We start from the raw sequence: 16,247 nt of genomic DNA, 5'->3' as shown, positions 1-16,247 counted from the left end.
GAGCACAGAGGTGAGCAGAGACGGTGAGCGGGTTATACAGGGAGCACAGAGGTAAGCAGAGACAGTGAGCGGGTTATACAGGGAGCACAGAGGTAAGCAGAGACAGTGAGCGGGTTATACAGGGAGCACAGAGGTAAGCAGAGACAGTGAGCGGGTTATACAGGGAGCACAGAGGAGAGCAGAGACAGTGAGCGGGTTATACAGTGAGCACAGAGGTGAGCAGAGACAGTGAGCGGGTTATACAGGGAGCACAGAGGAGAGCAGAGACAGTGAGCGGGTTATACAGGGAGCACAGAGGAGAGCAGAGACAGTGAGCAGGTTATACAGTGAGCACTGAGGTGAGCAGAGACAGTGAGCGGGTTATACAGGTAGCACAGAGGTGAGCAGAGACAGTGAGCGGGTTATACAGGGAGCACAGAGGTGAGCAGTGACAGTGAGCGGGTTATACAGGAAGCACAGAGGAGAGCAGAGACAGTGAGCAGGTTATACAGGGAGCACAGAGGTGACAGTGAGCGGGTTATACAGGGAGCACAGAGGAGAGCAGAGACAGTGAGCGGGTTATACAGGGAGCACAGAGGTGAGCAGAGACAGTGAGCGGGTTATACAGGGAGCACAGAGGTGAGCAGAGACAGTGAGCGGGTTATACAGGGAGCACAGAGGTGAACAGAGACAGTGAGCGGGTTATACAGGGAGCACAGAGGTGAGCAGTGACAGTGAGCGGGTTATACAGGGAGCACAGAGGTGAGCAGAGACTGTGAGCGGGTTATACAGGGAGCACAGAGGTGAGCAGAGACAGTGAGCGGGTTATACAGGGAGCACAGAGGTGAGCAGTGACAGTGAGCGGGTTATACAGGGAGCACAGAGGTGAGCAGTGACAGTGAGCGGGTTATACAGGGAGCACAGAGGTGAGCATAGACAGTGAGCGGGTTATACAGGGAGCACAGAGGAGAGCAAAGACAGTGAGCGGGTTATACAGGGAGCACAGAGGTGAGCAGAGACAATGAGCGGGTTATACAGGGAGCACAGAGGTGAGCAGAGACAGTGAGCAGGTTATACAGGAAGCACAGAGGTGAGCAGAGACAGTGAGCGGGTTATACAGGGAGCACAGAGGTGAGCAGAGACAGTGAGCGGGTTATACAGGGAGCACAGAGGTGAGCAGAGACAGTGAGCGGGTTATACAGGGAGCACAGAGGTGAGCAGAGACAGTGAGCGGGTTATACAGGAAGCACAGAGGTGAGCAGAGACAGTGAGCGGGTTATACAGGGAGCACAGAGGTGAGCAGAGACAGTGAGCGGGTTATACAGGGAGCACAGAGGTGAGCAGAGACAGTGAGCGGGTTATACAGGGAGCACAGAGGTGAGCAGAGACTGTAAGCGGGTAATACAGGGAGCACAGAGGAGAGCAGTGACAGTGAGCGGGTTATACAGGGAGCACAGAGGTGAGCAGAGACTGTGAGCGGGTTATACAGGGAGCACAGAGGTGAGCAGAGACAGTGAGCGGGTTATACAGGGAGCACAGAGGTGAGCAGAGACAGTGAGCGGGTTATACAGGGAGCACAGAGACAGTGAGCGGGTTATACAGGTAGCACAGAGGTGAGCAGAGACTGTGAGCGGGTTATACAGGGAGCACAGAGACAATGAGCGGGTTATACAGGGAGCACAGAGGTGAGCAGAGACTGTGAGCGGGTTATACAGGGAGCACAGAGGTGAGCAGAGACAGTGAGCGGGTTATACAGGGAGCACAGAGACAATGAGTGGGTTATACAGGGAGCACAGAGGTGAGCAGAGACTGTGAGCGGGTTATACAGGGAGCACAGAGGTGAGCAGAGACAGTGAGCGGGTTATACAGTGAACACAGAGGTGAGCAGAGACAGTGAGCGGGTTATACAGGGAGCACAGAGGTGATCAGAGACAGTGAGCGGGTTATACAGGGAGCACAGAGACGGTGAGCGGGTTATACAGGGAGCACAGAGACAGTGAGCGGGTTATACAGGGAGCACAGAGGTGAGCAGAGACATTGAGCGGGTTATACAGGAAGCACAGAGGAGAGCAGAGACAGTGAGCGGGTTATACAGGGAGCACAGAGGTGAGCACTGACAGTGAGCGGGTTATACAGGGAGCACAGAGGTGAGCAGAGACAGTGAGCGGGTTATACAGGGAGCACAGAGGTGAGCAGAGTCAGTGAGCGGGTTATACAGGGAGCACAGAGGTGAGCAGAGACAGTGAGCGGGTTATACAGGGAGCACAGAGGTGAGCAGAGACAGTGAGCGGGTTATACAGGGAGCACAGAGGTGAGCGGGTTATACAGGGAGCACAGAGGTGAGCAGAGACAGTGAGCGGGTTATACAGGGAGCACAGAGGTGAGCAGAGACAGTGAGCGGGTTATACAGGGAGCACAGAGGTGAGCACTGACAGTGAGCGGGTTATACAGGGAGCACAGAGGTGAGCAGAGACAATGAGCGGGTTATACAGGGAGCACAGAGGTGAGCAGAGACAGTGAGCGGGTTATACAGGGAGCACAGAGGTGAGCACTGACAGTGAGCGGGTTATACAGGGAGCACAGAGGTGAGCAGAGACAGTGGGCGGGTTATACAGAGAGCACAGAGGTGAGCAGAGACAGTGGGCGGGTTATACAGAGAGCACAGAGGTGAGCAGAGACAGTGAGCGAGTTATACAGGGAGCACAGAGATGAGCAGTGACAGTGAGCGGGTTATACAGGGAGCACAGAGGTGAGCACTGACAGTGAGCGGGTTATACAGGGAGCACAGAGGTGAGCAGAGACAGTGGGCGGGTTATACAGAGAGCACAGAGGTGAGCAGTGACAGTGAGCGGGTTATACAGGGAGCACAGAGGTGAGCGGGTTATACAGGGAGCACAGAGGTGAGCAGTGACAGTGAGCGGGTTATACAGGGAGCACAGAGATGAGCAGTGACAGTGAGCGGGTTATACAGGGAGCACAGAGGTGAGCACTGACAGTGAGCGGGTTATACAGGGAGCACAGAGGTGAGCAGAGACAGTGGGCGGGTTATACAGAGAGCACAGAGGTGAGCAGTGACAGTGAGCGGGTTATACAGGGAGCACAGAGGTGAGCAGTGACAGTGAGCGGGTTATACAGGGAGCACAGAGGTGAGCAGTGACAGTGAGCGGGTTATACAGGGAGCACAGAGGTGAGCAGAGACAGTGAGCAGGTTATACAAGGAGCACAGAGACGGTGAGCGGGTTATACAGGGAGCACAGAGGTGAGCAGAGACAGTGAGCGGGTTATACAGGGAGCACAGAGGTGAGCAGAGACAGTGAGCGGGTTATACAGGGAGCACAGAGGTGAGCAGTGACAGTGAGCGGGTTATACAGGGAGCACAGAGGTGAGCAGAGACAGTGAGCGGGTTATACAGGGAGCACAGAGGTGAGCAGAGACAGTGAGCGGGTTATACAGGAAGCACAGAGGTGAGCAGAGACAGTGAGCGGGTTATACAGGGAGCACAGAGGTGAGCAGTGACAGTGAGCGGGTTATACAGGGAGCACAGAGGTGAGCAGAGACAGTGAGCGGGTTATACAGGGAGCACAGAGGTGAGCAGTGACAGTGAGCGGGTTATACAGGGAGCACAGAGGTGAGCAGAGACAGTGAGCGGGTTATACAGGGAGCACAGAGGTGAGCAGAGACAGTGAGCGGGTTATACAGGGAGCACAGAGGTGAGCAGAGACAGTGAGCGGGTTATACAGGGAGCACAGAGGTGAGCAGAGACAGTGAGCGGGTTATACAGGGAGCACAGAGACAGTGAGCGGGTTATACAGGGAGCACAGAGGTGAGCAGAGACAGTGAGCGGGTTATACAGGGAGCACAGAGGTGAGCAGAGACAGTGAGCGGGTTATACAGGGAGCACAGAGGTGAGCAGAGACAGTGAGCGGGTTATACAGGAAGCACAGAGGTGAGCAGAGACAGTGAGCGGGTTATACAGGGAGCACAGAGGTGAGCAGTGACAGTGAGCGGGTTATACAGGGAGCACAGAGGTGAGCAGAGACAGTGAGCGGGTTATACAGGGAGCACAGAGGTGAGCAGAGACAGTGAGCGGGTTATACAGGGAGCACAGAGGTGAGCAGAGACAGTGAGCGGGTTATACAGGGAGCACAGAGGTGAGCAGAGACAGTGAGCGGGTTATACAGGGAGCACAGAGGTGAGCAGAGACAGTGAGCGGGTTATACAGGAAGCACAGAGGTGAGCAGTGACAGTGAGCGGGTTATACAGGGAGCACAGAGGTGAGCAGTGACAGTGAGCGGGTTATACAGGGAGCACAGAGGTGAGCAGAGACAGTGAGCGGGTTATACAGGGAGCACAGAGGTGAGCAGAGACAGTGAGCGGGTTATACAGGTAGCACAGAGGTGAGCAGAGACAGTGAGCGGGTTATACAGGGAGCACAGAGGTGAGCGGGTTATACAGGTAGCACAGAGGTGAGCAGAGACAGTGAGCGGGTTATACAGGGAGCACAGAGGTGAGCGGGTTATACAGGTAGCACAGAGGTGAGCAGAGACAGTGAGCGGGTTATACAGGGAGCACAGAGGTGAGCAGAGACAATGAGCGGGTTATACAGGGAGCACAGAGGTGAGCGGGTTATACAGGGAGCACAGAGGTGAGCACAGAGGTGAGCGGGTTATACAGGTAGCACAGAGGTGAGCAGAGACAGTGAGCGGCTAATTATCACTGTAACGGGAATAATGGCGATCGGGACATTACATCTACACATGATCACCCCTAACATGGCGTATTTACTAAACCCTAAACTAGTGGTCCCCTCACCTACATCCAGGGGGGGTGCGGATTAGCCACAGACAATGTCCAGGTAGACAGTTATTGTACATGTCCAGAAAGTCGACATGAGATTTACAAGGTTTTTTTGGTGTCAATGTCGACAACTGAGTACGTGGGACCCCAATCAGTGTAGGATGTACCCTCGCACTGTACCGTTCCCAATCGGAGTCCAATTGGATGGTAAAGTATGAAAAAATCATGAAACACGCATGTCAACCTTTTTATGTGTCGACTGGCTTGTGTCAACCTTTTGTAAATGTCTGTGAGCCCTCCAGATGCCATCCCTTCTACAGGCCAATATTCAGCCTGTTAATCCTTAGAGGGATCAGTAACAGCACTGAGGTACGAGGCACATGTCACCTCGTACCTCTGAGATGCTACGGATTCCTTGTTAATCTGTAAACTGCATTGTAATGATTAGCGCCTCAGGACACAGCATTGCCAGACTGACCTCTGCGCCCATCCTCAGCTGCATGGCAGCGTTTCCGCTTACCTCTGTTGGTCAGGTAGTAGCAGGTCTTGTGCATCTTCCCCATGAAGAGCTCCAGGCCGATGATGGCGTAGATGATGATCACAAACAGCACCAGCAGCGCGATGTGTAGCAGCGGTACCATTGCCTTAATGATGGAGTTCAGCACCACCTGGAGACCTGCGCAGAGAATATAGTCACCCAGGAGCATAATCTGCTGGATAATAATGTGTAAAATACAACCACACATGATATAACACAGGTGTAAGCAAGCACCTATCAGCTTCAGAGGGGGATCCACAATCAGCCAATCAGAAGCGGCAGCTAGTGTGATGTCATCGCCAGGTATTTACCTGTGTCTGTGCCGGTAATGTAAAGAACACGCCTCTTCCTCACCCCCCACCAATCGCATGGAGACTGCAATGGTATAAGGCAGACAAATCTAACCTGCAGAAGGATGCAGGCGTCCGTGAATAAGGCTACCATCGATGGTTGAATGGTAAGCGGCCATTGATGGTTGCAATCTATCAAATGGATGGCCATTTATGGTTTCACTGACCGATGGTCATCCCAGTTCTTTTACTGGCTGGACCACCGGTCCTTACCTGGGGGCAGGGGTTTGTTGGTGTCAGAGGGCAAAGCCATGCACCGTATCCCAGCCGATTGTCGAAAACAAAAACCAGGTGGATCTCTACCATCGATGGCAGGAAACCATTTGGTTCTATTCAAACGATGGCAAAGGTAATCACCATCGGCTATAAACCATCAAGTGCAGAAATGTCTAAAATAAGCAAGGTCTAGGTGTGACCATCGGTGCTGCCCCATGGCACGTGTATCTGGCATGCCGGCACTAACAGCACCCTGCGACCATCCATGTGTCACATGACCAGTGGTCGGGGCTGGCACAGGACGCATTATTGCCCTGCCACCACTCTGGCGTCCTTTATAAATAGGTAGCGGTTCTGCCCGCACCCCCGCCCTGCCAGCACCTCCTACACCCCCCCCCCCCCAGCGTGTCTGTCTGCAAACCCCCCCCCCCCCCCCATCAGCGGGTCTGCACCCCTCCCCCCCATCAACACTGCTGCCCTCCCCCCTTCCCTCCCCTAGGGCAGCGGTTCTGCCCGCACCTCCCCCCCTCAGAGCGGGTCCACCCACACCGCCCGTCTGCCCACACCCCTCCCATCAGCGGGTCTGCACCCCCCCTGCCAGCACCTCCTACCCCCCCCCCCAAGCGTGTCTGTCGGCAAACCCCCCAATCAGCGGGTCTGCAACCCCCCCCCATCAAAACCGCTGCCCTAGGGGAGGTCCCCTTACCTCCCCTAGGGCAGCGGTTCTACCTGCACCCCCCCCCCCCCCTGCATCAGTAGATATGCCCGCACCGCCCCAAACCCAGAGCAGTGGTTCTGCCCGCACCCCCCATCCCCGCTGGGGGGGGGGGGTGTTGCGGGGCTGTCCGCAAAGCCACACCTCCCGCGCAGCGTGTCTGCCTGCCAGGGGCTGGCTGGCAACTTTTAGCCTAGGGGGCAAGTCCAGAGCACTGGCCCATAATCAGCCAAGTCACCGTCGGAAGGAATGCTTTTGCGCGCCGTAGGCGCGCCGAAAAATTAGGGGCGTGGCCTATCATAAGGGGCGTTGCCTGTACCATGATTGTATTGTGTACCTGCAGATTGCACATTTTAGCGAACCTTGTAATACCCATTACACATAAAGCCACATGCCGTAATGCCAATTACACATTATGCTGAACACCATGATGCCAGTTACACATTACGCCCAACACTGCGATGCTAATTACTCAATACACCGCACACTGTGATGCTAATTACACATTATGCTGCACACCTTGATGCCCATTACACCCCATACTGTGATGGCAATTACCCAATGCTCCCCACACCGTAATGTCCATTACGCCCCATACCATGATGCCCATTACACCGCACAATGTGATGTCCACAGTGCCAGATATGCCCCCACAGTGCAAGATATTCAGCCACAGTACCAAATACACATATGCCCCCACAGTGCCAGACACAAATGCCGCCACAGTGCCAGATATTCTGCCACAGTGCCAAATACGCATATTCCTCCACAGTGCCAGATATGCCCCCAGAGTGCCAGAGACACATATGCCCCCACAGTGCCAGAGACACATATGCCCCCACAGTGCCAGAGACACATATTCCCCCACAGTGCCAAAGACACATATGCCCCCACAGTGCCAGATATGCCCCCACAGTGCCAGAGACACATATGCCCCCACAGTGCCAGAGACACATATGCCCCCTCAGTGCCAGAGACACATATTCCCCCACAGTGCCAAAGACACATATGCCCCCACAGTGCCAGATATGCCCCCACAGTGCCAGAGACACATATGCCCCCACAGTGCCAGAGACACATATGCCCCCACAGTGCCAAATACACATATGCCCCCACAGTGCCAGACACATATGCCCCCACAGTGCCAGATACACATATGTCCCCACAGTGCCAGATACACATATGCCCCCACAGTGCCAGATACACATATGCCCCCACAGTGCCAGATATGCCCCCACAGTGCCAAATACACATATGCCCCACAGTGCCAGATACACATATGCCCCCACAGTGCCAAATACACATATGCCCCACAGTGCCAGATACACATATGCCCCCACAGTGCCAAATACACATATGCCCCCACAGTGCCAGATACACATATGCCCCCACAGTGCCAAATACACATATGCCCCACTGTGCCAGATACACATATGCCCCCACAGTGCCAAATACATATATGCCCCCACAGTGCCAGATATGCCCCCCACAGTGCCAGATACACATATGCCCCCACACAGTGCCAGATATGCCCCCACACAGTGCCAGATATGCCCCCACACAGTGCCAGATATGCCCCCACAGTGACAGAAACACATATGCTGGGGTGAGGGAGGGGGGGGGGGGGGAGCGCTTACCCACTCGCTAGCTGCGGGCCGTGCTACGGCTGGATCAGCTTCTCCAGCCCTCCTGCGCTGGCCGCGGCTTCCAGAACACGGCCGCGGCTACAGGAAAATGGCCGCCGGCCTCCTGCACTGAGAACATGTCCTCAGTGCAGGGGGCCGGCGGCCATTTTCCTGTAGCCGCGGCCGTGTTCTGTAAGCCGCGGCCAGTGCAGGAGGGCTGGAGAAGCTGATCCAGCCGTAGCACGGCCCGCAGCCAGTGGGTGGGTAAGCGGCCCGGGGGGCATATGGCACTCTGCCCCCCCGGCCCAGCCCGCCCCTGCTGCCTGCAAACCCCCCCCCATCAGTGGGTCTGCCCACACATCCCCCTACGAGCGGATCTGTCCGCACCCCCCCCCCAGCGGGTCTGCCCACACCCCACGCGAGCGGGTCTCCACGCACCCCCCCCCCCCCCCCCCCTCTGCCAGCACCCCCCTTGCGCGCCAGCGTGTCTGTCGGCAAACACCCCCCCCATCAGCGGGTCTGCACCACCCCCATCAACACCGGTGCCTTATACCCTTCCCTCCCCCAGGGCAGCGGGTCTGCCCGCACCCCCCCTCTCGCTGCATCAGCAGGTATGTCCACACCCCCTCCCAACCCCAGAGCAGCAGGTCTGCACCCAACCCACTGCCCGCAGTAGTGGGTATGCCTGCCCTCCCCAGCGCTCACACCCGCCGCTCCGGGGGAGGGTGGGCATACCCGCAGCTCCAGCGAGAGGGTGGGGGGGGTGGGTGCAGACCCGCCGCTCTGGGGGAGGGTGGCCATACACCAGGGGGGTGAGGCCTTAGCCCCTCACGACGGTGTGAAGAGGGGCATGATGGATCACCTAGTATCTCTTTATCACCCTGGCATTTATCTCTTGTTAAGGCTTCATACATCTGCCCCATTGTGACATCACACACACAATTTCCAGGAAAGCTTTTATTCTATATCGTTTCCCATCGGCCGAGGACCATCTGGGATCTGAAGTTCGGAGCTGAAATGTACGGAGCAGGTCATGCATTGGGCATCAGACAACAGCCCGAGGGGCATGTGCCGCTGAGTGGATCATTATGTTCCTAGGAGTCCCTGGGAATCCCAACAGGAACAACCGGCGTTCTCCGGGAAAACGGCAGCCGCTTCCTCCATGAAAGGCCCTGCTGACGGTGATGGGGGTTTTTCAGAAGCAGGAAAGTTGGACACGAGCCCACAGCTAAATGAAGCTGCCATGTACTGTCTGTCATCTGCAGCGGGCACCCGAGTGCAAAGCTTGGCATGGGCATTCATTACTGCTTAATTAGTGTGCTCCGCATGACAAAGATGACACATCCTATCGCTGCTGTGAATGTCTGGGCTGGCAGTGTCTCCACAGGGTGGCGCCAGGCCTCACACAGAGGAGGTAGAGCAGGCTCACGAATGCCGCTGTCTTTTGTATATGGCATTGCTGCGTGGGCAGAACCATCGGTTATCAACAAGAGTCACGCACAGCAGTCATTCCCGTCTGACACCCGCACCAGAGTGACCTGGAATACCCACCCAAGACTCCACACCGCACGGGACCAGGATACAGGACTAACCCATAGGACCATTTATTTTGCTTTTACAATATTAGACGGCAACATTTACTGGGGCTTCCAATCACAAGCAGAAAACATACTGAAAAGTTCTTTAAGATTGAGGATAAAAAGGTCAAATAGCAAAGCAAAGCATTTCAGTTCGTTCATTCTAAATTGCAGTGCTGCACTACAAGTGTATTTGTGGGTAAATCCATCAAACAATATGGAACATTTGTGTTACCTAGAAGACTGCAAGACTGTGACTCAGTGAAGTAATGCGATCTTCTTATCTGTCTACTTACTAGGTACCCCCGAAACCAGTCGCAGGGGTCTGAGTACTCGAAACGCTCGCAGCGCCTTCACGTCAAATCCGGCTCCTTTTCCTCCGAGAGCGCTGCCGCCATCGGCCTTCGTCGCTTGCTCTAAAATTGCACTAAAAAGCCTGGAAGGAGGAGAGCACAAATCAGACGCTGCAATCACCACCGAATGTCAGCTGCCCGCCCACTTCCTTCCGAGGGCGCACGCAAATCTAAGTGACCTTCCCCTTTTCCCTAAGGACCCAGATAGCAGCATCTACCAATTTACCCCCCTCTCCCCTTAACACAGCTGCCCCTGACCCCCCACCCCCAAAATGGGCGCAATTAAATGACCTTATATTTTAATGTGCTGCTGAGGAGAGATTTGCTCACCGAGTGCAGCCGTCCGGGATTTCCTGTGAAGTCAGATGCTGCGCGGTGTTGGGGGCGGAGCCAACGTGCTAGTGTTCATCAAAGCAGCACAAAAGTTTTGACTGGCCCTTTGGCTCCACCCCTCAGGCCCCACAGCGTCTCACGTCACAGGGGGAAATCCAGGCTCTCCTCAGCGGCGGCACTGCTGTACCGGAATGACAAGCGGCTCAGCCGGTCAGGGCCGCGTGTCATTGCACTACAGTTTTGAGAAGCATTTTGCGGGCTGCATGTTGCCCACCCCTGGTCTAGAAGATAATAGATAGAACCCTTTTTAGATAATAAACCCTGTAGAATCGAATTGGCTGCTATGGGCAACATCTCATCTTCAGTAGAATTATCTTAGTATATATATATATATATATATATATATATATATATATATATATATACCCCATGATGTCTATAGGGCATGTGTGTGTGGAAACCCCCTATTACCCTGTGACCCCCTATTACCCTGTGACCGATTACTCCTGCAGACCCCACAATAACACAGACGTTGCTATGCACGGATGGGGCATGTAAGTGGCCCCCGGGTACTACTCACCCTACAACTACGATGATGAAATCCAGCAGGTTCCAGCCGTTGCGGAGGTAAGCATTGGGGTGGAAGAGAAGTCCGTATGCAATGACTTTTAGGAAAGCTTCCACTGTGAAGATGATGAGGAAAAGATATTCTACTCGCTCCTGCAGAGAAGAGACGGAACACAGCGTTACATTTTTACAGAGTTACATTGTTACAGCGCTACATTGTTACAGCGCTACATTGTTACAGAGCTACATTGTTACAGAGCTACATTGTTACAGAGCTACATTGTTACAGAGCTACATTGTTCCAGCGTTACATTGTTCCAGCGTTACATTGTTCCAGCGTTACATCGTTATAGAGCTACATTGTTACAGCATTACATTGTTAAAGTGTTCCTTTGTTACAGAGCTAAATTGTAACAGAGCTACATTGTAAAAGAGCTAAATTGTTACAGCGCTACATTGTAACAGAACTACATTGTTACAGCGTTACATTGTTAAAGTGTTACTTTGTTACATAAATTGTTACAGCGCTACATTGTTATAGAGCTACATTGTTACAGAGCTACATTGTACAGCGTTACATTGTTACATAAATTGTTACAGCGCTACATTGTTCCAGCGTTACATTGTTCCAGCGTTACATTGGGTACTTGTTTCCTAGCACGGCCACACCGATTTACATCGGGGTGGTCGTGTCGGAAAAATCGGGTCGATCGTATCGCATGCGTTTTGGTCGCATGCGATGCGATCGACGCGACCGACCCGATTTTCGACCCGATTTTTTGATTGAATGAAATGTAAATCGGGTCCCTGGGACCCGATTTTACATTGGATTCAATGTAAAATATTCCCTAGACCCCCAAATTTAACGACGTAAACCCCACCCCACGATAGACGCCAACCCGAAGCGTGGCGAGCGCAGCGAGCCCGCGAGGGGCGGCGGTGCGCGTCCTCCGACCTTTTCATTCCCCTACTATCCACGTCGGTGTGCAGTTGAGAATAGAATAGTGTTGGGAGCGCAGCGAGCCACTGAGCCCGAAGCGTGGCGAGGGGACGCGTATACCTGTGAAGTTATACGCGTCCCCTCGCCACACTATTCTATTCTCAACTCCACGCTGACATGGATAGTAGGGGAATGAAAAGGTCGGAGGACGCGCACCACCGCCCCTCGCTGCGCTCGCCACGCTTCGGGTTGGCGTCTATCGTGGGGTGACGACGGGGACATCTATAATGTGAAATGGGTCATATTGGCCCATTTCACATTTTTCAAATTTTTTTAAAGGTGAGATGGACTTAATCAAGTCCATCTCATCTTGTGCCATTATAATGGCACAAGACCGACGCGATCCTCACGATTTCAATGTTAAAAAATATTTTAACATTGAAGCCTATGGGGAAATCGGGGGCATCGCGTCGGGACCAATGTTAATGGTCCCGACCGACGCGATGCCCCCCGATTTTGTACCTTTGCTGGCAAAATGGACCTGATTTCAAAGGAAATCGGGTCCATCGTGTGGATCGTGTACCTTAACTTAAAGGTACACGATCCACAAGATTGTGGCCGTGCTAGGAAACAAGTACCTTATATTGTTACAGCGTTACATTATTACAGAGTTCCATCGTTACTGCGTTACATTGTTACAGAGCTACATTGTTCCAGCGTTACATTGTTACAGAGCTACATTGTTCCAGCATTACATTATTACAGAGTTCCATTGTTACAGCACACAAATCCTTACTAACCAGAAGTTATTATACAGAGAAGACATCTACAATCCCGCATAGCCACCTGGACATATCAGCCAATAAGAGCCACAGAACAGAGCCACCTAGTGTTCATATTATCAGGAAACATAGACCTGTGGTTCCCGCACTAGCCATAACAGTGTCTGCTTTAAGGATATTCATGCTTAAACATAGGTGACCTAAAGTAACTAGTACTCACTCGAATTGATTTAACCATCTGTGCTCAATCTGGACTGTTACGTGGGTACACATGGTGCAATTTTGTTTGCAATTCGATCCCAATTCAATTGGGATTGAATCAGGATGGAATAGAATGGTACGCAAAATGCAGTGGATATATATATATATATATATATATATATAACAGACCTGTATTATAGAGTCCTGCCTGACAACACCATATTCTTCTATTCGATTTCCACTACGCGCATTGGGATCCAATCTGCATCGAATCTATAAAGACCATTTGATCCTTATTCGGTTTTCTATTTAATTATACTTCTAGAAGCAAAATAGTGCATATCTCACTGTGTGTACCCTCTATTAGGGGACATTTACTAAGATGGGACTGCTATTTCCCATGGGATGTTGCTACGGGCAACCAATCAGATACTATCTATTATCTTCTAGAAGGTGCTACATAAATAAGAAGTAGATTCTGATTGGGCGATAGTAAATTTCCACCTTTCTGTCTCTTGGGGACCGAGTTTGCGAACCCCTGTAACAGACAATGCGCTCAAATCTCAGGGGCAGATTTATTAAGCTTGGAGAAGAGATAAACTGGAGATAAAGCTGAGAAAAGGTAAAAGGAGATAAAGCACCAGCCAATCAACTCCCAACTGTCTTTTTCAAACACAGCTGATTGGCTGGTGCTTTATCTCCTTTTACCTTTTCTCAGCTTTATCTCCAGTTTATCTCTTCTCCAAGCTTAATAAATCTGCCCCTCAGTCTACAAAACTGCTCTGTCTTGACCACAGATAACCTGGAAAGCGAATCACTTTCACCAAGAAATATTTTCCTTTTTCACGTCCCTCTAACAGTAAGCAAAGTACTAGAAATCGTGAATCAATGCAACTCTTGGCCAGAAAGCTTACAATTTAAGGGCATATTTGATATCAACGCTGCAACCAATCAGAGGTCAGTCTTCATTTCTCTGGCTGCGACAGACCCATGAAATCTGACCTCAGATTGGCAGCTGGGGGCTACAGCGCAAAATTGTTGTTATTCATTAAATTCCTACACGACTAGTCCACTATCCCTAACGCCAGTCCCTGCGGATCATCACAAAGATCACACTGTACATAATAGGATAAGAATGTAGATTATCCCTTATATATACTCTATACTGTTGCTAATGTCAGCATTATCCTCATCTCTGATAAGACATCCTGTTTACAGTTAACTCCCTGCTTGAAACACAACACATTTCATGCAGAACAGACTGGGTGACTCCCAACCGCACACACAATCAGATCGACTTTCCCAACTTGATTGAGGCATCAGTAACGTTTTACGGTCGATCGGCCAGAGGCCACGGCGCGGGAAGCCGCGGATAAATCCCGGACTGACACCCTTAAGTGGCTCATCAAGCAAATAGCAGGGAGTAAATGCTCTTCTTATTGATATCCTATTTATCCTGTGCCGCCACGTGACCGAGCACCTCGGGAAGCAATATATTGATCGCGGTGAAATCGTAGCGACGCGTGCGCAGGTCGTCAGCAGATTTTACGCTCAGTGAGCCGGCGGATAAGTGCTGACGGATTTATTCTGTCCAGTAACATTTACCAATCGCATCGATAGCGGATAACGCCACAGGGTACAATTACAAAAATGAGGGACAATATTATGGACAACCATAGAATGTGTGGGAGCGTGCGGGAAGTATTGGGACAGTAATTAGGGTATCCCCAATACTGGAATCCCGGGGAGGATGGAGTCAGTGTGTATGTGTAGGGGTTCCCGACTCGGAGGCAGATGCGTGAGGGGGGGGTGAGATGTCCCCTATAACATTACAGGCGTCTCCGAGTGTGAGCTGCAGAACCACAGGCTGTGCAGCACATTCCGCATTGTGCTCTGCAGAAGGTGAATCATTATATCTGCAAATATGGCCATAAACCCTGCACACAGCCGCCACGCAGATTGTTCCTCACAGAGAACCGTATCATTTATTCATAAAGACTCATTAGTGCGTCCTCAGGAAATTACACAAGTACCAAACACGCTCGTTATTAACCCTTCGTGCCACGCCATCAATGAGGCCCTGGGGAACGGGAAAATAAGCTGTGAAAATGCCAAATTTGCCCACATGGGACATGAGTGCCTTTCCCGAGTCATTCCGCAGGGAGCAAATTACAGATCATTATTTATTATTAAATGTATTATGGTTTATTAAAATTCCCGAATGTATTGGTTAAAGCTTGCATGTTGCATATCATACCACAGGTTTCATCAGGGGGTAACTATACCCGCTCCTGCATGGCACTGGGCATGACCATTGATGGCACTAGATACTTAGGAACACCCCACATGCATTATAATACTGTATATTACAGTACACGGCTACACACCCATTCCAGAACCCATCGTAACAGCCTCACCACGGAATGATTATAACACAGGCATATCAGGTGCTGACATCACACACCCTCCCCTAATACAGGTATATCCGGCCTGGTGCTGATGTCACACACCCTCCCCTAATACAGATATATCCTGCCTGGTGCTGACATCACACAACCTCCCCTAATACAGGTAATATTTCTTTATTTAGAACTTGCAACAGAAAGACATAAACATTTCATACAGAAAAACGAATACATGCGATTATACATGAGCCCCTTTTCTTGCGTAAAAACATTGTCCATGAAAAGACCGTATAAAGTCCACTTACATCGGTCTTAGAATTAAAAGAAAAGAAAAGCGGGCTTTTCACATGAATAATACAACAATACATCAGCTGGAAACATAATGCGTCATACAATATCACATAACACAACAAACTTATTTACATGCGGTATTTACAACTGCATGCAAGAGGAAATGATCTGGTGCTACAGGTATATGTAAAACCGCATATTTTGTGTAATGCACATCTAAGGGAGTGAAAGGATAGCAAAGCCACAAGCCAGAGAGACTACCGTAAGTCAGCCGCCCACTCAAGGGGGCCGAAGATGGCGCCACAGCCTGGCCCATCTCCCGGCCTCCATCCGGCGTCTCTCCAGATCCCTCAATTTCCACACCTCGTGCAAAATGTCAGTAACCACCACCACACAGGGGAGGACTTTCTGCCTAATGGATACCTGACACCGTGCATTCCACGTGAAATATCTAACAACTATGCTGACTAAGAACAAAGTGGATAACTCAAACCGACCCGGACGCTTGAACGCCCCATAGGCCCACTCCGGGTAACTGAGCCCCGAAAGGCACGGGATTCCCAAGGCCCTGGAAACAC

At 51.7% G+C, this 16,247-nt stretch overlaps 1 protein-coding gene across 14 annotated transcripts in view; it reads right to left on the bottom strand.

The window, feature by feature from the left end:
- CACNA1C (calcium voltage-gated channel subunit alpha1 C) overlaps window positions 1–16,247 on the bottom strand; it is a 319,991-nt gene that overhangs the window by 115,944 nt on the left and 187,800 nt on the right. For all 14 annotated transcript variants that reach the window (XM_083180868.1, XM_083180855.1, XM_083180858.1 and 11 more), the window contains exons 4-6: window positions 11,064–11,203; window positions 10,094–10,233; window positions 5,297–5,452 (exon numbers count right to left, since the gene is read on the bottom strand). In XM_083180868.1, coding sequence (XP_083036994.1) covers window positions 5,297–5,452; window positions 10,094–10,233; window positions 11,064–11,203 — 436 coding nt within the window. The remainder of the gene's footprint in view (window positions 1–5,296; window positions 5,453–10,093; window positions 10,234–11,063; window positions 11,204–16,247) is intronic.

This window comes from Crinia signifera, chromosome 4 (genome assembly GCF_055691185.1).
Source record: "Crinia signifera chromosome 4, ASM5569118v1, whole genome shotgun sequence".
In the NCBI taxonomy this organism is placed as follows: Eukaryota; Metazoa; Chordata; class Amphibia; order Anura; family Myobatrachidae; genus Crinia; species Crinia signifera.
Note: the sequence above shows the minus strand (reverse complement) of the source record. Positions and strands in the feature narration are given on the sequence as shown.